General features: G+C 35.4%; 2 protein-coding genes across 2 annotated transcripts; both read left to right on the top strand.

The window, feature by feature from the left end:
• Positions 1 to 6,586: 6,586 nt before the first annotated feature.
• LOC141665667 (uncharacterized) lies at positions 6,587 to 8,362 on the top strand. The gene is made up of 3 exons (XM_074471653.1): positions 6,587 to 7,356; positions 7,474 to 7,599; positions 7,813 to 8,362. The coding sequence occupies exons 1-3, from the start codon at positions 6,587 to 6,589 to the stop codon at positions 8,360 to 8,362; spliced, it is 1,446 nt and encodes a 481-aa protein (XP_074327754.1).
• Positions 8,363 to 9,912: 1,550 nt separating this feature from the next.
• Positions 9,913 to 10,665, top strand: LOC141665666 (secreted RxLR effector protein 161-like). Its single transcript, XM_074471652.1, has one exon. The coding sequence runs from the start codon at positions 9,913 to 9,915 to the stop codon at positions 10,663 to 10,665; it is 753 nt and encodes a 250-aa protein (XP_074327753.1).
• Positions 10,666 to 24,589: the final 13,924 nt, after the last annotated feature.

The raw sequence follows: 24,589 nt of genomic DNA, 5'->3' as shown, positions 1-24,589 counted from the left end.
ACTGCCGCAATAATGATCTGCTCATTAGCATTTCTGATAAAAAGAGAGTAATCATTTTTGGACTGGACAAAACCTTTCTTGAGAAGCTCACCAACAAGTTTTGCAAACCACTGTCTAGATGCCTGTCGTAAGCCATACAATGATTTAAGTAACCGATAAACCTTATTATATGGATTAGAAAGACCCTCCGGTACTAACATGTAAACTTCCTCGACCAAATCTCCATGTAAGAAAGCATTATTAACATCCAGTTGATGTAATGTCCAATTCTTGTGAGCTACAACGGCAATGATGCATCTAACAGTAGTCATTTTAACGACTGGAGAAAATGTTTCTTCAAAATCGATGCCCCATTTCTGATTGTATCCCTTGGCTACAAGTCTTGCTTTGAACCTTTCCACACTACCATCTGCCCTTAATTTGATCTTATAAACCCATTTGTTGCCTATAGGTTTCTTCCCAGTAGGAAGATCTACCAAAGTCCAGGTGTTGTTTAAATGTAAAGCTTGTAGTTCCTTGTTCATAGCTTCTACCCACCTGCGATCTTTACATGCCTGTGCATATGTAGTTGGTTCTGCATCAATGACAGTTTGAGAAACTTAGGCTTTGAAAGATGCTGGCAAGTGAGAATAAAGAACAAGATTACACCAATGTGATGAAATTATATCAGTCTGAGTAGTACCACAAACGAAATCTTGAAGTGTAGATGGTTTCTTAATGCTTCTAGAACTTCTTCTTAAACTTGTCTCTTCTTGTTCAGCAGAAGTAGAAGTACCAGAATTATCCAAAAATGTATCAATTAGAGTATTGATTTCTAGACTCTGTTTGTGGAATCATAGGATGTGAAGTTGAGTAGGTGGCTTCATATTGAAAAACATCAGGTAAGTCCATATTGAGAAATGAACTTTCTGGAGTAAATGTGGGCAAGAAAAAAGTAGAAGGGGCAACATTATTTTTCTTAAGATGAAAAGGGAAGTGTTGTTCATGAAACACCACACCTCTGGATATTACAATTTGTTTTGTTTGCATATCAAGCACCTTGTACCCTTTGTGTCCTGCAGGATAACCAATGAATGTGCACTGATTTGCTCTAGAATCAAACTTCCCTCTATTAACAGAAGATGTGCTAACAAAGCACAAACAACCAAACACCTTTATATAAGACAATTCTGGTGGCTCATCATGTAATTTCTCATATGGACTCAAAAACTCTAATGCTTGTGAAGGCATTCTGTTAATCAAATGAACAGCTGATAGAACACACTCTCCCCAATACTCAATAGGTAGACCAGATTGGAAGAATAAAGATCTGGAGGTTTCTAAAATATGTCTGTGTTTTCTCTCCACTATTCCATTCTGTTGTGGAGAATTGACACATCTTCTCTGATGTAGTATGCCTCTAGTTCTATAAAACTCTTTCAGTTGTCCTTCGCAAAACTCAGGTGCATTATCACTCCTGATGATCTTGATATCCTTATGAAACTGGTTATGTACATGATTGGCAAAAGTTTCTAATAACCCTGCAGCTTCTGATTTTTGCTTCATCAAAAAAACCCAAGTCATCCTTGTATAATCATCAACCACAGTTAGAAAGAACCTAAATCCATTATAAGTAGACACTTTGTAAGGTCCCCAAGTGTCTATATGAACCAACTCAAAAGCTTGTGTTGTCTTTGTCACACTATGTTGAAATGAGTTTCTAGTTTGTTTTGCCCGAGGAAATATTTGACAGATGCAATCAAGTGTACAGAGAACACCACATCCCAGTGTTTTAATATGTTTCAACAGATGAACAGGCATATGACCCATCCTTAGATGCCATAGTTTTGTCTGTTTCAGGATTATCCGACGGATGTACATAATATGGAGAAGTTGGATCTTGTGACGGATCAACAGTTGGAATGACATTGTTATTGTTACTAGTACTAGCCATTTTAGAGAAGTAATATGAAAGAAATATCAATTGAATTGATAAGATGACTGAAATAGACTTGAATCGAGGAATAATCATAGATCAGCAAACATGATCGAAACAAAACGAGCAGATTAATGAGCAGATTCGATGAGTGAAACAGAGACTGATGCTCAATGAAATGAGTGAAATTACTGAAGAGTATCAATTTTGAAGACGATTTCCATCATTAATCGTGAATCAAGAAACTGTAAATTGAAACAACAATTGTTGCTCAAGACTAATCAATATCATATTAAGTAAGTGGAACTTGAATTTTACCTCAAGAACCTTGAAGAACACGAAGAACTGATCGATGATTATAACGATGCCTCAATCCGAAATTCAGAAACTCAGAATCGTGCATGGATGCTCTGATACCATGTTACAATTCAAGAAACTAAAAAGAGCTGATCTACTTTTCATTAGAAGAATACGGAAACTGAATTACAATCTTTCATTACATCTACTTTCTCAATAATATCTATGAATAGCTGAAGCTAACTAGAGAAAGATATTGAGAGAGATCAGAGAGAGAGAGAGTAAGATCAGAGAGAGAGATATCATGATTCTATGGATACATTTTTGTTACTTACTCACTAATCTATCTAAGAAAGACTATATACAGAGTTTTGTCTAACAGAGAGGATGTGGTCCTGGCACCAGCTGTCATGTGTATGTAACTAACTCTGCTAGAGCTACTGGTATGGTTGCTGGTGTAGTGTGACTGCATTTGTTGTTTTGGCATTCCGTGATGTCACACCTTCATCATCTTTTTCTTCATTATATGTAACAGTAACATTGTTTTTATTGCTGGTAATGGAGATAGATGGCTCTGTACATACGATCATATTAGTTGTCAAATTACAGTTGTTGAAAATTTTATGAAATTTTTTGGAGTGGGTACCTAATAGTTTATGTTATTGACTTATCTTAGCAATTATGAGTTTGTTGTGAACATCTATTCCCCAAAATGTTATGAAATTTTGTATACCAAGTTATCACATGGTGATCTGAAGATTGAAGACACTAAAACAGTTGATTTAGAATTTTCCGTAAATCGTTTAGTAGTTGAAGAAAAGGATAGTGCGTTGTTATTTTTTATAGTTTGTTGGAGTGACTTTCATTTTTTTTGAACTTGTGATTCTTCCGGTTCACTTGAATGGGTTGTACGATAAAGTGGTAAGCGTGGTTTTACGAGCTTTATTATTACCTTTTTAGTTGTTAGAATATGATGGTCAGAATAATATATCTTTTCATTTTAATTTGTAGCCTATATGTGAAGACCTGTACGTAATTTTCAAAAATTAGAGAAATGACGAAAGAATTACTTTATGGTTGTTTAATAGGTTTTGGAATATTGAAATTTTATGGGGCAATTATTGTTGTATGTTCGGTAAAGGGTGAAGTAATTTTGTAAAAGAGGCTGAGGTTCGTGTGGGTGATACTTGTATTTTTGAATTTACTGGTAATTGTTTGGAATTTAATATTTGTATTGAGAGGCACGAAGCTCATGATTTCAATTATGCTAATTTAGGTAGTGTTGTGTTTTCTTGCCTTTTTGTTTTAATTTTAATATCAAAGTGAAGTTAATTTTGATTTTCTATATTTTTTTTTGTAAAGTTTGTAGATTCTCGGGGGTTGAAATTCTTGCAGATTGTATTCTCCGAGTCATTGGGTCAACATAAATTTGTAAGATATTTAAGTTGTGTTGATTTTGTGTCCCTTTTTATTGTTAATTGACGGTTAAACTATATTGTGTGCCTATTTCACTGAGGAATAGTTTAGGAAATTTATTGTCAATAGTTGTCGAGGTTGTGATGCCAAGTAACCAAACATGGTCTCTCTATTACCGAGGAAATCGTGCAAGTTTGATATTCACAAAATAGTTTGCTTTGTTCTATGGTCTGAAAGAAAATTATATTGTTTTATTTGAGTACCTTGGACATTCAAGACTTTTTTAAGGATTTTTGACCAAAAATGTGTTGAGATATCATATTTTGATTTGAGCAAGACATTAAAGAAAGACGGGGATAATTTTGTGAAGTCGAAATATCATTTTACATTTGCTAAAGGAGTTGTGCTTGATGTCATTCATTTTAAAAAAATTAAAGGTAATCAAACATAATCTGGATTAGTTTTAAATATTGTCGTAAGAATTTATTTTCAAATTTAGCATTGATATTTTGTTGATATTGTCAAGTATTGTTAAAGAATATGTGAAGATGATGGATAAAGCCTCTAAAGTTTGTAACTTATTATTGCCATGAGAGGGAAATCAATTTTTTGGTAGATTTGTCATCGTATTAGGATTGTTCGACATCGATCATAAGTTATAGAAAGTGGTAATTATATTCAGTAATTTATATTTTAAATTTTTGAAGAAAAAATAAGCATTGTTACATATATAATTTATCAATTATTTGTTTTAATATTTTTTTTACAACAGTATATTGGCGATTTTATGAGATATCTTTCGAAAAAATGGTCAAATGGTTCAGTTTCAAGGTTAATTGCTCATAAAAGAGAATGAAGAGTTGGGATAAAATTTAAGCATAATAACTATAATTTTGGACGTGGATGGTACAAATTTCTTGGAGATAATGATTTAGGTGCAGGCGATTTGTACATTTTCAGTTTGCTTAATTGTGCGAGGAAAATATTCAGAGTTGATGTTGTTAGAGTGTGATTTTTTTTGTTTTATACTTCAGATCATTGATTGTTTGAGTATTTGTTGTTAGTTTTTTTTATTTCTATAAGTTGTGCTTTTAAGTTTTTTACGCTATCTATTTGGTTTATCTATATTTGTGGCATAATTATTGGATGATGTTAATATGTAGTTTGTAATTTTAATTGTTTGTCCTTAAATTTCAAATTTTTAAATAAAGCGTGGTAGATGTATATTGCATTGTAGTTTTCTACACAATTTAGGATTATTTATGCATGTTGTCCTCAAATTTGTGACACAATTGTGAATCTTATAGGGCAATGTGTTAGCTCATGTGTGAAGCTTTCTTTGAATTAAACTCATGGCACAAGCTGCCTGTGTGATATTGAACAGATTCTCGAGAGTCAAGGTGTCAATAGGAATATTTAAAGTATGTGCAGAATGCATCCATCCAACCTCACTAAAGATTTTCATCCTAATATAAAGTCTAATTAGATTGAAAGATTTTTTAACTACATCTCGATTATATGATTATGAGAGATCACATGTACATACTTATATAGACATGTACATTCCTCATATTTATATAGAAGAACTTTTCAAATTAAAATAACTCCAGCCTCCTCCTCGAAGTGGTTTGTCAACTGATTGGCTATGAGGTGAAGAGTGAAGTGTAGTCAGAAGCTCATATTGTTAATGGTTCAAAGTTTTGATTTATAGGTAAATAGAGTTATAGTCTAATGAAGTTATTGTGGCACTATGTTGTTGCAAAAAAAAGAAGGAAAAACCTACTTTAAAATAGCCTGTAGAAAAAGTTAGACATTGTACTAAACATGTTATTTATGCAAAGAAAATTATAATAAAAAGTTGTGTAGGAAAAATATTCTCCAGAAATAGAAAATGTTAAGGAAAATATGCCAATTAATGTGAGGATAAATAAATTAGGAATTCTGTTGAAGAATAATCCCATAAATAACATAATGCAAATTTATTCCTTGGTATTTGTTTGCTTCACATCTGAAATTCAAAATTTCTGGAGACTGCACATATAATTACATAATTGAGATAACAATAGAGAGGCTCATAGAAGTGGACTAAAATACTTTATTATAATGTATACATGTATTTTGTCCTTTTGTTTGTTGTTTAGGTTCAGACATTTGATTAAGATTACTTGTAAGCTGTTAGAATTCAAACTCTACGGTCAACAAAGGTTGCAACAACTTATAAAAATAAATAGTAGCTAGAAGAAATAAAAATTTAGCAGGTGTATTAGCTGGAGTATGCAAATAATTATAAAGTTTCACAAATGTTGACAAAGGTAGCTGTACGTACATGGGGAAATGAAGAAGAAAGCAACAGCCAACCAGCTATATGGAGTTTAATCTTGTAAGTCAAATACGTGTGTAGTATATATGATCACCATGCAGCTGTGTTCTTATGAAGGCCAAGAAAAAAGGTGGGCTATGCAAAATACAATACACGGTTCAAATGTAAACATAAGAAAACACACTGAACACATATGCAGGCTTCATGCAGGTCAAAGTTTCTGGAGAAAATACAACACCTAGTTGCTGGAGATAAGGTTGGTCATCAGATAATATAGTAGGCTAGTATTAAATATAGCTTATGTAATGGTTTAGATCAACAAGTTAAATTAGGTAAGCAATGATATAATCCTCTGCATGTCTATAAATAGAACTTTCCAACAGACTTGTAATAGAAGTACACCGAGTGAAAAAAGCTGAAGCTAAAATAGAATAGAGGGAGATAAGGCAGAAGTCTTGTTGTAAGAAATACAGAAGCTGTAGCTTTATTATTCCTTGTTGAAATAAGAAGTCTGTTGCATTCTATTTGTATCATCACCAGCAATATATTTATACACTGTGTTTGAGGTAATAAAATAAATAGAAGCCCATACACGTTTCCAACAAGTGGCATCAGAGCTAAGGTTCCGTTCGTGAAAAATGGCGACGATGGTGCAACCACAAATCCCGAAATTGACGGCAACAAATTACGGGAACTGGAGTATCCAAATGAAGGTGTTACTCGGTTCATACGATAATTGGGATATTATTGAAAGTGGTTATGACGAGCCCGTAGATGCTACCACTGAAGCGACCCTTTCAAATGCGGAGAAGATGATTTTGAAAGAGACCCGGAGAAAAGATAAAAAGGTGTTATATACAATTATTCAAGGAGTTGACGAATCAACCTTTGAAAAAATTTCAAATGCAAAAACGGCGAAAGAAGCATGGGAGATTCTGCAAAAATCATTCCAAGGAGTCGAAAAAGTCAAAAAGGTGCGGCTCCAGGTGTTACGCGGGGAATTTGAAAATTTAAAGATAAAGAATTCAGAAAATATTGGTAAATTTGTTACGCGCTTAAAAGCCGTGACAAACGAGATGAAAAGAAATGGTGAAAGTCTCGATGATGTTCGGGTGATGGAAAAATTACTCCGTTCGTTGACGAGGAAATTTGATTACGTTGTTACTTCTATCGAGGAATCAAAGGACTTGTCCACAATTTCTATTGATGAGCTCGTAGGTTCACTTCAAGGTCATGAGCAGCGGATGAACCAGTATGATGATGCAAGCCATTTGGAAAAGGCGTTGCAAAGTAAGGTGTCTATTGGTGACAGTTCTGGCAGTAGCAGTTCTGCACGTGGAAGAGGTGGCTACCGTGGTGGACGAGGACGAGGAAGGCAATCCTTCAATAGAGGCCAGAATTCTAAAGGGTATCAGCCATCTGGTCGTGGTCAAAATTTCAGAGGCTGAGGACGAGGCGGATATCAACAACGAGGTGATAAGTCTCAATATCAGTGCTATAACTGTTATAAATATGGTCATTTCAGTTATGAGTGTAGAGCACCAAAGGTGGAAGAAAGAAGTCATTTTGCAGCAGCAAAAGAAGACAAAGGTGTTGGCACTGCTATGTTCCTCACTTACAAAGGAGACGAGGAAAGCAAGAAGAATGTTTGGTATCTTGACTCAGGGGCCAGTAATCACATGACTGGTCACAAGAAATTATTCACATAGATAGACGACACCATCAGCGGAGAAGTTACTTTTGGTGACTCGTCAAAAATTCCGGTGAAAGGAAAAGGTATCGTCACGATCATGTCAAAGAAAGGTGAAAAGAAATATATAAATGATGTTTATTATATTCCTGCATTGAAAAATAATATTATCAGTCTTGGCCAGCTTGTGGAGAAAGGATATAATATACAGATGCAGGACAATTCCCTCATTATCAGAAATCAAGCTCGGGAATTGATTGCAAATGTGGAGATGTCAAAGAATCGTTTGTTTACGCTTGATATGCAAACAAAAGTGCAGAAGTGCTTGAAATCAGTCATTAAAAATGACTCATGGTTATGGCATTTAAGATTTGGTCATCTTGGATTTTCTGGCTTAAAATTATTGTCAAAGACAAAGATGGTGGACGCTTTGCCAGAAATCAACGAACCAGAAAATTTGTATGAAGAGTGTGTCAAGGGGAAGCAACACAGACAAAGTTTTCTTGTTGGAAAATCATGGAGAGCCAGGAGGCCATTGGAGAATGTTCACACAGATATAGCTGGTCCGTTTGATATTCCATCACTTGGAGGTAATAGGTATTACCTAACTTTTATTGATGATTTTAGCAGGAAAAGTTGGGTGTATATCATCAAAGAAAAGTCGGAGACTCTTGATAAATTCAAGGAGTTCAAAGAACTGGCAGAAAAGAAAAGTGGTCATTAATTGAAGGTACTCAGATCAGACAGAGGAGGCGAGTATACTTCTAATCTGTTTAGAAGCTTTTGTAGAGCACATGGAATCAATCATCAGTTAACAACGGCCTATACTCCTCAACAAAATGGCGTTGCAGAAAGGAAGAATCGCATTATTCTTGATATGGCAAGGAGTATGGTGAAAGCAAAACACTTGCCAAGAACTTTCTGGGCGGAAGCCGTTCAATGTGCAGTTTATTTGTTGAATCGCTGTCCAACAAAAAGTGTCAGAAACAAAACTCCGAATGAAGCATGGAGTGGTATCAAACCAACAGTTGGGCATCTCAGAATTTTTGGGTGTATTGCTTATGCCCATATTCCCGATCAAAAAAGAAAGAAGCTGGATGACAAAGGCGAAAAGTGTATTTTAACCGGATATGACAAAAGAAGCAAGGCGTACAGACTCTACAATCCCCTAACGAAGAAATTAATCATTTCTCGAGATGTTGAGTTTGATGAATCTGATTACTGGAGATGGAGCGAGGATGAAAGAAAAGTTGCTGGTTTATTTTTCAATGGTGATGACGATGACGGTGATAACCAAAACATTGAAGATGACGATGATCAAACTCCTCCACCAAGTCCAAATCAACAAACTCCTGGATCGACACCATCCACGGGAGAAAGCAGTAGTTCAGGGGGAGCACCACGAAAGATGCGGAGTCTGGAAAATATCTATGAAGCAACAAGTCCGGTACAAACAACCTTTGATTATTCTCTATTTTGTTTAATAGCTGAATGTGATCCAGTTACATTTGAGGAGGCTTCTGAAGAAAGCAAATGGAACAAAGCCATGGATGAAGAAATTGGTGCAATTAAGAAGAATGATACTTGGGAGCTCACAGATCTTCCAGAAGGACACAAAGTAATCGGTGTCAAATGGGTCTACAAGACAAAGACCAATCAGGATGGTGAAGTGGAAAAATACAAGGCGAGGCTAGTTGCTAAAGGCTACAAGCAAAGATATGGCATTGACTATGATGAGGTATTCGCTCCAATTACAAGAGTTGATACTATAAGACTTCTTACAGCAATCGCAGCTCAGAACCAGTGGAAGATTTTTCAGATGGATGTCAAGTCAGCATTTCTAAATGGATATCTCGAAGAAGAAGTCTATATTGAGCAACCTCCCGGATATGTTCAAAAAGGCGGGGAAAACAAAGTCTACAGACTGAAGAAAGCCTTATATGGGTTGAAGCAAGCTCCGCGAGCATGGAATACAAGGGTTGATGAATATTTTCAGAAAAATGGTTTCGTGAAGAGTCCATACGAGCATGCCCTCTATACAAAGACAAATTCAGGGGGAGATATTATGATCGTGTGCTTGTACGTGGGTGACATAATCTTTACAGGAAACAACCCTGGTATGTTTGATGATTTTAAGAAAGTTATGACTAACGAATTTGAGATGTCAGATATTGGTCAAATGTCATACTTTCTTGGAGTCGAGGTGAAGCAAAACAAAGACGGGATTTTTATGTCTCAGAAAAAATATGCGGAGCAAATTTTAAAGAAGTCAGAATGGAAGAATACAAGCCAGTGAGCACTCCAGCAGAAGCAAGCATAAAGCTCAGAATTGATTCAACGAGGGCGTCGGTAAATCCGACGTTATTCAAAAGTTTGGTTGGAAGTCTGAGGTACCCAATTTTCACTCGTCCAGATATTATGTATGCGGTTGGATTGGTTAGTAGGTACATGGAGAAGCCAAAGCAAGATCACTTCATGGCAGCTAAAAGGATTTTGAGATACATAAAAGGTACACTTGATAATGGTTTGTTTTACACGCATTCTCAAAATTCGAAATTAGTTGGCTATTCAGATAGTGATTATAGTGGAGATTTGGATGACGGGAAAAGCACTTCGGGATATGCTTTTCATATTGGCTCGGCGATATTTTCGTGGTCATCTAAAAAGCAGCAAACAGTTCCTCTCTCAACATGTGAGGCAGAATACATCGCAGCAGCAGCGTGCGCATGTCAGGCTATATGGCTAAGCTATATTTTGGGCGAGTTAAATCTTGCAAAAGAAGATCCGGTTACTATTTACGTGGATAATAAATCCGCTATTTCACTTGCGAAAAATCCGGTGTCACATAGTCGAAGCAAGCACATTAATATTAAATATCATTTTCTTCGAGAACAGGTGAACGACAAAAATGTGGAACTGGTGCATTATCGGACAGAAGAAAATTTAGCGGATATATTTACCAAGCCATTGAAGCCGGAAATATTTCAGAAAATGAAAAATAAACTCGGGATGCAAGATCGAGTTTGAGGGGGAGTGTTAGAATTCAAACTCTCCGGTCAACAAAGGCTGCAACAACTTATAAAAATAAATAGTAGCTAGAAGAAATAAAAATTCAGCAGGTGTATTAGCTGGAGTATGCAAATAATTATAAAGTTTCATAAATGTTGACAAAGGTAGCTGTACGTACATGGGGAAATGAAGAAGAAAGCAATAGTCAGCCAGCTATATGGAGTTTAATCTTGCAAGTCAAATACGTGTGTAGTAGATATGATCACCATGCAGCTGTGTTCTTATGAAGGCCAAGAAAAAAGGTGGGCTATGAAAAATACAATACACGGTTCAAATGTAAACATAAGAAAACACACTGAACACATATGCAGGCTTCATGCAGGTCAAAGTTTCTGGAGAAAATACAACGCCTAGTTGCGGGAAATAAGGCTGGTCATCAGATAATATAGTAGGCTAGTATTAAATATAGCTTATGTAATGGTTTAGATCAGCAAGTTAAATTAGGTAAGCAATGATATAATCCTCTGCATGTCTATAAATAGAACTTTCCAACAGACTTGTAATAGAAGTACACCGAGTGAAAAAAGTTGAAGCTAAAATAGAATAGAGAGAGATAAGGCAGAAGTCTTGTTGTAAGAAATACAGAAGCTGTAGCTTTATTATTCCTTGTTGAAATAAGAAGTCTGTTGCATTCTATTTGTATCATCACAAGCAATATATTTATACAGTGTGTTTGAGGTAATAAAATAAATAGAAGCCCATACACGTTTCCAACATAAGCTGCAAATTTCACTTTTCAGAATTTTGTGAGTTGAATTATTTTTTCTGGTAAAATAATATTGAATACAATTGCTATTGATTATTGGGATCCGCTAGTTGCAAATCGTGTATATGTTATTTGTAGAAGTTGTAGGGATGATGATTCTTCTAGGCATTGATGTAAGAATTCGAAAATACAATAAAGTCATGTCAATTACAGTGGTCATCTTTGCAAGAAGCTTAAGATATGAAATATTATTTTTTAGGTCTATTGGTAAGCTCTTAGATGGTACTTGTTTACATTATACAATAAAATTATTTACTCAGGAATTTGTTTTTGAATCTAGAGAAAAATATAAGTGTGTAATACATTAAGTTGTACTATTCCAGCATGTTCAATTATTTTTAAATTCATGCATTATTTATTTTTATGTACTTCTCTGGGAGTAGTTAATTATCCTACAACGTGTAAATTTGAAAAGAAAGAGTATGCTGACATTTTTTTGTCGAAGGGAAATTTGCCAGGGGTCGAGTATGCAGCACCTCATATAATTTCATTAGGTGATTCTCGGTTTCTTGAATCTCTATTTCCTCATATGGATGCAATGCTAATAGTTCCAGGGTGAGTTAAACCTGGAAACTGCACCCTTGTTCCAAGTAGAAGTTTAGAAATAAATCTCATTGCTTAAATGAATGACAGAAAAAGTGAATATATATGGAAGAAGTTTTATATGAGATGTGAAGAGAGTAAGCATATATTCCTTCAAAATATCAAATGGCTTTGGGTTGTGCAAGAAAAGTGATCAGTTAAAATCCTCCGCCATTTTCTCCATCAAATTTTGTTTAAAACGCCCATTCATCTCCTGGAAGAGGAACCAAGTTGCATACTTCAATTGCTAGAAGATCACCTGGCTTGGCTGGTGTCCCCTTCTTATTTTATATACAAATGTTTCTTAATTTAATCTTCTTGTTTGCCAAGGTATAAAAATTGGAGAAGTATAAAATTGTTGGGAGAATCCTGCAGAAAAAGCAAAATATAGCAACTAGAAATTTCAATTTTTTAGGTTTAAAAATAAAGAATAATGCAATAAGATATTCTCCATAAAGAACAAAAAAATGCAGAAAAATCATTAAATTATGTAGAAATAAAAAAGGTTGAAATCTGGTGGAAAGTTTTTCTTAATTTTGTTTTGCACTAAAGTAGACCTTTTTTAGCTGACAACTTTGTTGTTTATTTGTCTTTGCTCAAAGGGATGGCAAATGGTTGTTTTTTAAATAGTAAAATAACTATTTGGAAGGGAGAGAGGGTGTTGGAACTGAGATAGTGTAGAGGTGAACCATGGGTGTTAAAAAATTACTATTAAATATTGACTTTAATGGGAGAACGTACTAATAAATTTTGTGCATCATCATATACAGAAGAAGATATACTAAGGTAGCAAAATGTTTTTAAAAATTTAAATAATCAAAAAGCTATGTCTGCTGTTCTAAATGTCAAACATATACCAAACAGCTATTGGTATATGTATTCAATATTTTTATTATAAATATTAAATCCTAATAGGCCAACTAATAAATTCTAATATCACTGTTAATAATAATAGTATAAGTAAAATATAATTTTAATTATCATTTCTAACGATTTTACATCAGCACACTATCTGGTACAAATTACATTGTTGAAAATTGTTATTGCCAAAACCAAAAGCATGTAATTTGGAAGGATATTAGTGCATAATAAATAATAACTTTTCCTTGTTCATCTCTCACACCCTTTCATCTATAATATATCTCACGTATAAAATTAACACAAACACGCACACTGTTTATTACAAAAATCTAGTCTTTAACATAAAAATGATAAAGTCCAGTGTTTACATCATAAAATGGTTGATAAAGAGCTTGAGCTATTTTATGGCAAACTCGTTATTCCATCTCAGGTACTATCCACCACCACATCAGCATAAAGTTGTCTATACATATTCAAATTAGATTTGAACAAAAAATAGATAAAATAATATATGTAAAGAATAACATACAAACAAATACCGACATATCAGGAAGAATTAAAGTCATGATCACATCAATATTAGCTAAAACAGATCATTTCATGTCCCGTGAATACGCTAAACAAATGATATAACGTAGTGAAAAAATGTTTTTCTTGCAAAATCACAAGTTACTGAAAACTTCATGATAAACCACATTTTTGGTCATGCCAAGTATTGGATGGCCTTCATATTTACAAACTATATATTTACAAACTATATGTAACCCAAGTGGTGTGGTAACTCTCTATATTTTCACATAAAATTAACCATGGCTAAAAACCGGTTTGGGTACGTTAGGAATATGTTGTGAATTTTATGATAAGTTAAACAAAACATCTAAGTAGATTTAACTTAGTAAAATTGTAGCTCTTGACAGATGGTTCAATATAGTCCCCACGGATGAACTTTACAGTCCCGACGGATGACAACTGAACATCCATCGAGAGTGTAGCTTATGTAACAATAAGTATTACAGCACATATCTGCAAACAACATGTTTAGTTGAGTAGATGCTGTAGGATTCTGTAAGCCATGATGACCGCTAAATTGATGTAGAGAATAGGTTGGCTAATTGTAAATATAAGATGTCTTGTAATCATATACAAGTGAAATAGAGTCAAGTGGCGGAAAGACTCCCAACGGATAATCTACAAAGACTCCCGACGAATGATCACTAAGGCTCCCAATGGATAACCAACTTAGTCTCGACGGATGATCATATTCAAAATAGTTGTTGATAGTGACAACATAGTCACATGCGTCGGGTGTTTGCAAAAGGAATGTGGCAGCCTGTTAAGCAAGATTTTGAGAACGAAGAAGCATTACCATTTCCATGCAAATGTGAAGATATTCAAAGATGCTGGATAGAGTAATGTAGCAGCATGATATAAGACTAGATTCTTGTTTTACTATCTTGTCTTATTATAATGTAACTTGGTGATATATAAACCAAGAGTAGCTAGTAGAACAAGTAACTGAGTAAGCTTATTTTCTAGAGAAATAGATAAGGCTGTATTTGTTAAAAGTTTCATTGTATGTTTGTTTATTCAATTGTAAGCAGTTGTGTACTATTCAAACATCACAGAGTTCTCAATCTAATATATATATATATATATATGGTAAATACATTCAAATCCACTAGAAAGTTTTAAAACTTTGTGTTTTATTACTTAGTATTTTGATTTCTATTATTCTTCCATTCCGCATTACTGCAAATCAAACACTATTATATATATTAAGTTAGAACATTTTTAAAATCTCAAAATGAAGCCATAATTATATTCAACCCCCCTTCCATAATTCTTGTTGTATTGTTTGGGAATAACAATTGATATTAGAGCAAGCTCTTGAAGCACAAAGAGTATAAAGATCACAACAAATCAACAAGATGAACAAGAAGGATGTTGGAGTAAAGATTCCATTTATGGACAAAGACAACTATCACCAATGGAAGGTGAAGATGCACCTACATCTTCTCTCTCAAGATGAAGCTTATGTGGACTGCATTGAAAGAGGTTCTCATGTCCCTATGAGAGCTGCTACATGGAATGAACCATCAGTTCTAAAGCCTAGGCATGAATGGTCTGATCCAGACATTGAGCAAGTCAGGAAAGATAAAAAGGACATGAATATACTATTTAATGGTGTTGACGGTGATATGTTTGACAACATCATTAACTGTAAAACAGCCAAAGAGGTTTGGGACACAATATAGATTATTTGTGATGGTACTGAGCAAGTAAGGGAGAACAAAATGCAAATCTTGATTCAGCAATATGAGCACTTCCACTGTGTAGAAAGTGAGTCACTCACTGATATTTTCAGTAGGTTTCAAAAACTGCTAAATGCTGTAAAATTGCATGAAAGGGTCTATCAAACAAAAGACTCTAACCTCAAGTTCCTTAGATCTCTCCTAAAGGAGTGGAAGCCAATGATAGTCTTATTGAGAAATCCACAAGATTACAAGGAGTTCACCTTGAAAAGATTGTATGACATCCTGAAAATCTATGAGCTTGAAATAGAGCAAGATTAAAAGATGGAGAAGGGAAGAAATAAGGGAGGATCCATTGCACTAGTTGCTGAGTTAGAGAAGGAGAAAGAGATGAAGGTGGAAGCTGTTGAATCTACATTAAAGGTCTGTGAAAGCAAGAGTAAAGGGCTGGTAGCTGAAAATGAAGAATAGTTGAGCCAAGATGAAATGGGTGAAATAGATGAGCATCTAGTATTCTTATCCAGGAGGTTTGCCAAGCTCAAATTCAAGAAAAATTTTGGAGCAGCAAGCCAAATAGAAACATGGTTGATAAGTCAAAATTTAAGTGTTTCAAATGTGTCTTAGCAGGGCATTTTTGCAGTAAGTGCAGAAAGCCTGATTCTGGTAAAAGGAAGTTTGAGCCTGTTGATTATAAACAGAAATAATTTGAGTTGCTCAAACAAAAGGAAAGGGCTTTCATAACTCAGGAGAATGACTGGGCTGCAGATGGATTGGATGAAGATGAAGAAATCAACTATGTCACTCTAGCCCTAATGGCCAAGTCAGATGAAACAGAGACAAGTTCATCAAGCAATCAGGGAAACGAAATGAATCTTTGGTATTTAGATAGTGGGTGCTCAAGGCACATGACTGGAGATTCTACCCTGCTCACTGGGTTCAAGAAAAGAGCTGGCCCAAGTATCACTTTTGGAGATGACAGCAAGGGTTATACTGTGGGATATGGCTTGATTTCAAAGGATAATTTCATCATTGAAGAGGTTGCCCTGGTGGATGGACTCAAGCATAATTTGTTGAGTATCAGCCAGCTTTGTGATAAGGGAAACTCAGTCACTTTTAATTCTGAAGCCTGTGTTGTGACCAAAAAGAAGAGCAACAAAGTGGTTCTCACTGGAGTGAGAAAAGGAAATGTGTATCTAGCTGATTTCAACTCATCAAATGCAGAATCAGTAACTTTTCTTCTCAGTAAAGAAAGTCAAGATAAAAGTTGGCTATGGCACAAGAAGCTATCCCATCTAAACTTCAAGACCATGAATGAGCTAGTCAAGAAAGAATTGGTTAGAGGAATTCTTTAAGTGGAGTTTACTAAGGATGGATTGTGTGATGCCTGCCAGAAAGGAAAGCAGATCAAAGCATCATTCAGAAAGAAGCTTGATTCAACAATTGAAGAACCTTTGCAACTGTTGCACATGGATTTGTTTGGACCAGTCAATGTGTTGTCCATCTCTATGATAAGATATTTCCTAGTTATTATAGATGATTTCTCAAAGTTCTCTTGGACATATTTTTTTTAAATCCAAAGATGAAGCTAGTGAAATCATCATCAATCATATAAGGCAAGTCAATAATCATCCTGACTTCAGAGTAAGAAGAATTAGGAGTTACAATGGAATTGAGTTCAAAAATTCTGTGATCAAATCATTTTTTGAAGAAAATGGGATCATGCATGAGTTTTCTACAGCAAGAACTCCACAACAGAATGGAGTAGTGGAAAGGAAAAATAGATCTCTCATTGAAGCTGCAAGGACAATGCTAGAAGAATCAAAGTTACCTACATACTTTTGGGCTGAATCTGTGAATACTGCATGCTACACTCAGAATATTTCTTTGATCAATCAAGCAAAGTGCATGACACCCTACCAATTATTCATGAATATGAATCCAACTCTAAATTTCTTACATGTATTTGGCTGCAAATGCTATATCTTAAAGAATCAAACTGATCAAAATGGAAAGTTTGATGCCAAAGCAGATGAATGAATTTTTGTTGGATATGTTGTGGGAAAAGCATATAGACTCTACAATCTAAGAAACAACATTGTTATGGAATATGTAATGTTGATTTTGATGATAAAAAGATTGAAGGACTACAAGATGGAGATTTCCATGAAAGCCTTAAATTTGATAATGTTGAGATGGTTAGTTATGACAGTGATGATGAAAGTGATCACGAAATAGTGGCTAAGGATAATGCAGAAAAATCTACAACTAATGAAGCTCATAATTCAACATCCTTCGAGTTACATAATGCTTCATCCGTCGGTAGACAATCAGCTTCATCCATTGCTAGACAATCAGCTTCATCCGTCGAGATACAAAGTGCATCATCCGTCGGAACAATAAGAGAAGCTGAGAGTCAAAACATATCACTTATCAAAAAGAACTCCATCTTTAAGTCAAAGAACCATAAACTCAGGGGGAGTTTCTTTTAATTAAAACTCAGTCACACATCAAGACACGAATGAGGCCTCTTCATCTAGAGCTAATCTACCTCAATAGAGAAAATGAACTAGAGGTCACCCTTTTGAGCTTATTATTGGTGATGCATCTTCTAGAGTTCAAACAAGGAAAGAAACTCAAGAAAAATGTCTTTATAGCATCTTTCTTTCTAAGGAAGAATCAAAGAAGGTAGAAGAAGCTCTGTTGGATCCTGATTGGGTTTTAGCTATGCAGGATGAGCTAAACCAATTTGAAAGGAACAAGGTATTGAAGCTGGTACCCAAACCTAAAGGAAAGAATCCAATTGACACCAAGTGGGTATTCAGAAACAAGATGAATGAAAATGGCATAGTTGTCAGGAACAAATCTAGATTGGTTGCTAAGGGCTACTGTCAACAAGAAGGAATAGATTTTGATGAAACTTTTGCTCCTGTTGCAAGACTTGAAGCCATCATAATTTTATTAGCCTATGCAGCTCATGCCAATTTCAAAACCTATCAAATGGATGTCAAAAGTGCCTTTCTGAATGGATATTTGAAGAAGGAAGTCTCTGTCAGTCATCCTCCTAGCTTTGAAGATCCAATTTTTCCAGAATATTTCTACTATCTTTTGAAAGCACTTTATGGATTGAAGCAAGCACCTCGAGCCTGGTACAATACTTTGTCAAAGTTTCTCTTAGAAAATCACTTCACAAGAGGTACTGTTGACAAAACTTTATTCTTTAGAAATGTTAATGGCTCTAGTATACTTGTTCAAATTTATGTGGATGATATTATATTTGGCTCTACAGTTGAAAAAGTTTGCAAAAAGTTTGCCAAATTGATACAAAGTAAGTATGAAATGAGCATGATGGGAGAACTAACTTACTTTCTTGGTTTACAAGTTAAGTAATTTAAAGATATAATGTTCATTAGTCAAACTAAATATATTTATGATCTTTTAAAGAAGTTTGATCTAATGGATTACATATCTGCAAAAACTCCCATGCCCACTGCAACTAAACTTGAATTAAACACTACTAAAAAGTCTATGGATATTTCAAGCTATAGAGGCATGGTTGGCTCACTTCTGTACTTAACAGCTAGTAGGCCAGATATAATGTTTGCCACTAGTCTTTGTGCTAGATTTCAGACTGATCCTAGAGAATCTCACTTAGTAGCTATTAAGAGAATTTTTAGATATCTCAAGGGAACACCAAAACTTGGCATTTGGTACCCTAAAGATTCTGGTTTTGATCTAACTGGTTATTCAGATTCAGATTATGCAGGTTGTAAAATTGATAGAAAAAGTACCACATGAACCTGTCAATTCCTAGGAAACAAGCTTGTATCCCGATTCAGTAAAAAGCAAAATTCAGTCTCTACTTCTACAGCTGAAGTTGAATATATTGCTGCTGGTAGTTGCTGTGCACATATTTTATGGATGAAAAATCAATTGTTGGACTATGGTCTACAAATGGACAGAATTCCCATTTTTTGTGATTACACAAGTGCAATTGTCATCAGTGAAAATCCAGTATAACATTGAAGAACAAAGCACATAGACATCAAGTACCACTTCATTAGGGAATATGTGATGAATGATACTGTGGAACTTCATTTTGTTCCAAGTGAAAAGCAGCTTGCAGATATCTTTACCAAGCCACTTGATGAATCCACCTTTACTAGGTTGGTAAGTGATTTAGGTAAGCTTAATTACTCTTAAATTATTTCTGATAATTTTGCAAGTTGTGATATAGCCAAAAACTTAATTGATTTTTCTGTTTTAGATGAAATTTTGGCTAAGTCAAAATTTACATCTCGACGGATGCTCATTATCCATCGAGTTTGATCATCCGTCGAAATAGAATAGCTTGGTAAAAAATAATTACCTTTCTGGATTATTTTATACCCGACGGATAATTGTTTTTTTCTCATCCGTCGAATTGTCTACATCTTAGCCGTTAAAAGTACTAAACATTATCTACCAGATATACTTAATGTTTGTATGTATATCACGACGGATAATTGACAGAATTTTGACAGTTTATTTTATTTTTAAACGGCTATTTTGGGCAATTTTGATTGGGTCTTTAATTTTTAACTTTAATTTTTATTCCATTTTTAATCTAAGAATACATAAAAGCTTTACTTCAATTTTATTTTAACTTTTATCATTCTCTATTGCAACTAACTGATATCTTCTTCCTGAAAGCAAAATCCTCTCTCTCGCTGCAAATTTTCTCACTTTAACAATGGCACCAGTAGTCAAAATCATGTCCCAGTCAGGATTCATCTATGAGAAGAACAATTTAGCTGCTCTTGTGAATAAAGAAATTCCTGCATCTGAAGATTTTCACAAAATGATGGACTTTGTGAAGGGATGAAAACTCAGTTATGCCATGTTGGAATCACCCATAATCTAATATGAAGTTATGGAGGAGATACGAACTACTGCATTGTACAACTCCACTGATAAAACCATAACTTTTACTCTTAAAGGTAAGCAATTCTGCATTGACAGTGATATAATTCAAGCATGCTTTAAGATTCCTGGGAATACTACTACTGAACCACACATAGATGCTAATTTAGTTACCATGCTTAATTTTATTGGCTATGCTCTTCCTACCACTAAGTTAAGTGAGATTAGAAGGCTAGGTCTTAGAAAAGAATGGAGTTATTTGTGTGATGTAGTTAGCAAGGTGTTTTCTGGTAAGATAAGTAATTTTGATTCTGTCAACACTGCCATGCTTAACATGCTTTATATGCTAGTTACTGATAAGTACTATAATTTTAGTGACATGATCATGTTTGAGTTAGGTTACAAGTTAGGGGAAATTAAAAAGAGAGCTAAAAATGTCTATTATGCTAGATTCTTTATGATTCTTTCTAAACATCTTATTGAGGATATTGTTATTCAGAACCTAACCAACAAACTCGATTGTTGGGTTCAAGAAAGGAGAGTGATTATATATCTTAACAGAGCAAGTCATCACAATGAGGTGCCCCTTTTCTATTTTCTAATCATGGAGGTCCCTCAGGTAAGTGAGGTAAGCACCACTATCTCCACTATTTCTACCTCCCAAATTTCTTTGCCTTTGAGTGTGGCTATGGCATCTGTGTCAATGACCCAACAGATGTCTACCCAAGCCACCAAAACAAAAATTTCCAATTCTCAAATAAAGAAAATCCTCTCTGGTTTCTCTCAAAAGAAACCAGTTGCAAAATCTACCAAAACTAAAGAGGGGAGTGTGAAGGGTGGTAAGATAGGCGAGGGACAGGGTGAACATCAAAGAAACCCCAAGGATAAGGATGGAGAGGTGAGTGTACCCAAGCCTAGCCACACCACAGTTTCCCAACAAAATGTGGTGATTAATAAGGAAATCAGCACAACTCTAGTTTCATCCTCCCAAAAGGATATTACCATTGAAACAAGCTCCCAACCAGGAGCACAGGCCAAGAGGGTAAGGGACACAAGCTCACTCCAAACTTATGCCAGAAAGAAGAGATCCAAAACCATTGGGGATGCACAAGGAACACACAGAGTGCAAACTGCAGCTAAAGACTCAGTCACTGCACCATCTCAAATTCAGTTTGATGTGGCTCCAATAAATGTGGAGTCACAGCCAAAATCTTTAATCATATAAGCACCACAAACACCAAACTCTCCCATAAATTCTCTGGATGTGGATATGATCAACAGATCAATCCCTAATTCCCCTTCTTTAATACTGTTGGGGAAGCCAAAATCTAGTGCAAGTGAGCATTATCTTTTAGATGATTTGTTGGATCACTTGCCAATTCTTTCAGGAACTGTTGAGACATCTGTGCCCAAATTATCATCAATCTGCACAAAGTCTATAATAGTTTCCACTCCAAACTCTATCATTTCTTTTATTTCGGTGGATATCGTTCATCCATTGGTTAGTGATTGTATCTTGATAGATGTGCTTAACAGCAGTCATCGGTCGGCTATCCTAACTACTACCCCAATGGATGTTCCTCATTCATCGATACTCACTACACATACTGAAATTTCAACAATTGTTACAAGTGTAGATGAGTTAGTAGTTGTGCAATCACTCTTAGGACTGAGGGAAGGGAGTGAATTAAGTGAGAGGCTGAGTTGCTCTCAGGCAAAAGGAGAGGAAATGAGAGAAATCATGCAGGCTATTTCTTCCAGCCTGGCAAAAAGTGAGTGAGAGGAGTTCCACCTTAGTAGGTGAAGGTGAAGGTGTGAGGGTGGTGAGCCAAGGGGAGCCCTTGATGCAAGAAAAGAGAGAAAATGAGAGAAAAGCGGGTACAACTGAATGGGAAGAGCCCATTGTTAGTGAGTTAATGGATGTCAATGAGGCTAACAAGAAACAACTAATTCAGCAAGAATATCAAGCTATTTTAGACTCTATTTCTTTTGAAGCTGAGACATTTACACACCCTATGTTAGCATATCAAGTTCTAGCTGAACAGGATAATGTGGTTGCAGAAAGGATGTTAAACTTGGTGCATACAACTGCTTCAATGCAAAGAGCAAAAGATGCCATCTATAGCTGGTGATGATGTTGATTATGGAACTGGTGGTTCTGTAGTGTTCTTTGGAGATGAAGATGATGATGAAGAAGAGCCAATGGACATAGGGGGAGAAGAAGGCCCTAGCTCCAGATCTAGGATGCCATCTTGGGCATTTTCCAAAGATTGTAGTGAACACCATTTCAAGCCCACTCTCTTTCATATAATTCAACAAAAATAGATTGCTCTTCAGGCCACCACTAATGTTAGCACCAAGAAGCTTTTACAGGCACACCTCAACTCTCTACAACTACATTAAATGCAATCTCATCGACACAATCTGGATGTCCTTCAATCAAAACAGAGATTGACCAAGTCAAGAAGGATGTCTCTGAAAGATTGGATGCTAAATTTCCAAATACAATAGTGCTTGACATCAACAGACAGTTAAGGAAGAATTCTAATCTTGCAACCAAAGTGGATTTCCTGGATACAAGACTGAAAGCAGTAGAAGCCTCTCTCACAGCTATTCATTTATATCAAGCACAATAAACTCAGTTGCTTCAAAAGCTGGTGGCCGCACAAACTTCTACCTCAACTCTACTTGATGATAAGAAAAAGGGGTAGAAAGTTTCGATTCTCCCAGTTAGTCAAGGAGAGAAAATCAGTGAGGGGGAGCTTGTGATAAATGTTCAAATCAGTCAATTAATAGTTCCAAAAATTACTTTACCAAAGCCACCAGTATTGGACAACATTGATCCGATCCAAATAGCAGCTGCTAAGCTGGATTCAAAGTCAAATCTCAAGAAGCTTGATGTTGCAGCTGTTGAGAAGGAATTGGATGACAAGTAGAGAAAAATAGATAAAGAAATTTAGAAAAAAATTGGTCAGATACAGAAACCAAACAAGATCTTTCATCACTATTCTCAAGTCAAGCAAATCTCTGTGAATGAAATGAGTCTAAGTATTTTAGAAAAGGGCCAACCTTCATGCATAAAGTCTCCAAAGGCCAATCTGGTTTTGAAGCCTAAGAAGAATTATCCAAAGTCATTAGACAAAAATCCTGTGGATCTTATGTTTGAGACTCCAAGGCCAGATGAAAAGAAGCTGTTGGCAAGGTCTATTGCATTTTTCAAAGATCCATCTGACTCGGTTCTAAAAAGAAGAATTGCCAAAATCTACAGGAATGGTAAAGAAATCTGTGTGGTAGCTAGACACCCTCAGTTTGTAGAAGCAAAGAAGGAACAAAAAGAAAGAATCAAGCAAGAAAATATGCAGGCTGCTTTAGATACTAAAAAGCTCAAACAAAAGAAGAAGCAAGCTGTTATCTTGGCCAAACTTCAAGCTGTGAAAATTGCAACTAAGATTTTTGAGAAACCATATGTGATAACTGAAGCTCAAGATCTGAAAATGCTCAATGAACCTCAACAGAAAAGAAAGTTCAAATGTAAGCTCCACTCCAAAAGAAAGTTGGATTTCAGTGATGAGGAAATGGAAGACTACATTCCCAAATAGTCTACAACTTTAACTTAAACATCCAAGCCCTCCGTGGTACATGAGGAATTCTAGGTGGATCCAACAAAGAATTTTCATGGTGAGCCTATAGTTCCCAAGGATGAGCTAATAGACTGGGAAAGTCTGCCTATAACTAAACTTAATTTACCAATCCTCAACAAAGCAAAGAAGACAAGGATAAGAGCAACCAAGAAGATCAAGCCAGTGTCTTTCAAAACCAAAGCCCAAACCAAATCTCAACCAACTATCAATAAGGGAGATCTTCTATACATCTGTGACATCAAAGAATTCTCAGAGATTAATCTCTATATGGATGAACTAGAAGAAGTGAGATCAATTTATGCTCACAGAAATCTTCCTGAAAGACTAGTGTTCAAGTACAAGGGAGGGAAAAAAATCACATGGCCTCTTCACAGGATTCTTCAAGAAAGCTGCTGTGTACTGATAAAGATCTTCTCATCCTTTAAGGTAAAACTTTGGATTCAATGTAACTGCAAGGAAATTGGTCCTAAAGAAGATAGAAGATCTAAGCAGTAATAAAGCCAAGGATGCACTCCCAAAGACTCTGTCAATTCCCTTCACAAGAAATAGAGTGCATTTGAGGCCTTATTGGCTGATGGAATTCATGGATGACAAGGGTGTTAGAAGATCTTCAGACTGGATGACCAATTGAGTATCTCTAGCAATGAGACTCTATTGGAAATGCAAGAAAAACTAGATCTATCAGATGCTGAAGAACTTGAATTCCACAGACAACTCCAAAATCAAATAGAAGAAAATAACAGGAAGCTTGGGAAGAAATCCAGACAATCAAGGAAATAGAAAACATTAGCTCAAACTAGAGGAGCACTTTGATAATGATTGTGAGAACTCTTTGTACACTTTACTTTGTTCAATTTTCAATAAATTTGTATCACTTATCA

This window comes from Apium graveolens, chromosome 6 (genome assembly GCF_009905375.1).
Source record: "Apium graveolens cultivar Ventura chromosome 6, ASM990537v1, whole genome shotgun sequence".
NCBI classification, from domain to species: domain Eukaryota; kingdom Viridiplantae; phylum Streptophyta; class Magnoliopsida; order Apiales; family Apiaceae; genus Apium; species Apium graveolens.
Note: the sequence above shows the minus strand (reverse complement) of the source record. Positions and strands in the feature narration are given on the sequence as shown.

Excerpts from the sequence above, each read along its gene's own strand:
- LOC141665666 (XM_074471652.1), top strand. The coding sequence starts at position 9,913 with ATGGAAGAATACAAGCCAGTGAGCACTCCAGCAGAAGCAAGCATAAAG.
- LOC141665667 (XM_074471653.1), top strand. The coding sequence starts at position 6,587 with ATGGCGACGATGGTGCAACCACAAATCCCGAAATTGACGGCAACAAAT. Across the intron at positions 7,357-7,473 it reads AGAGGCCAGAATTCTAAAGG|TTATGAGTGTAGAGCACCAA; the intron begins GTATCAGCCATC and ends TGGTCATTTCAG. Across the intron at positions 7,600-7,812 it reads GAAAGCAAGAAGAATGTTTG|TCTTGGCCAGCTTGTGGAGA; the intron begins GTATCTTGACTC and ends TAATATTATCAG.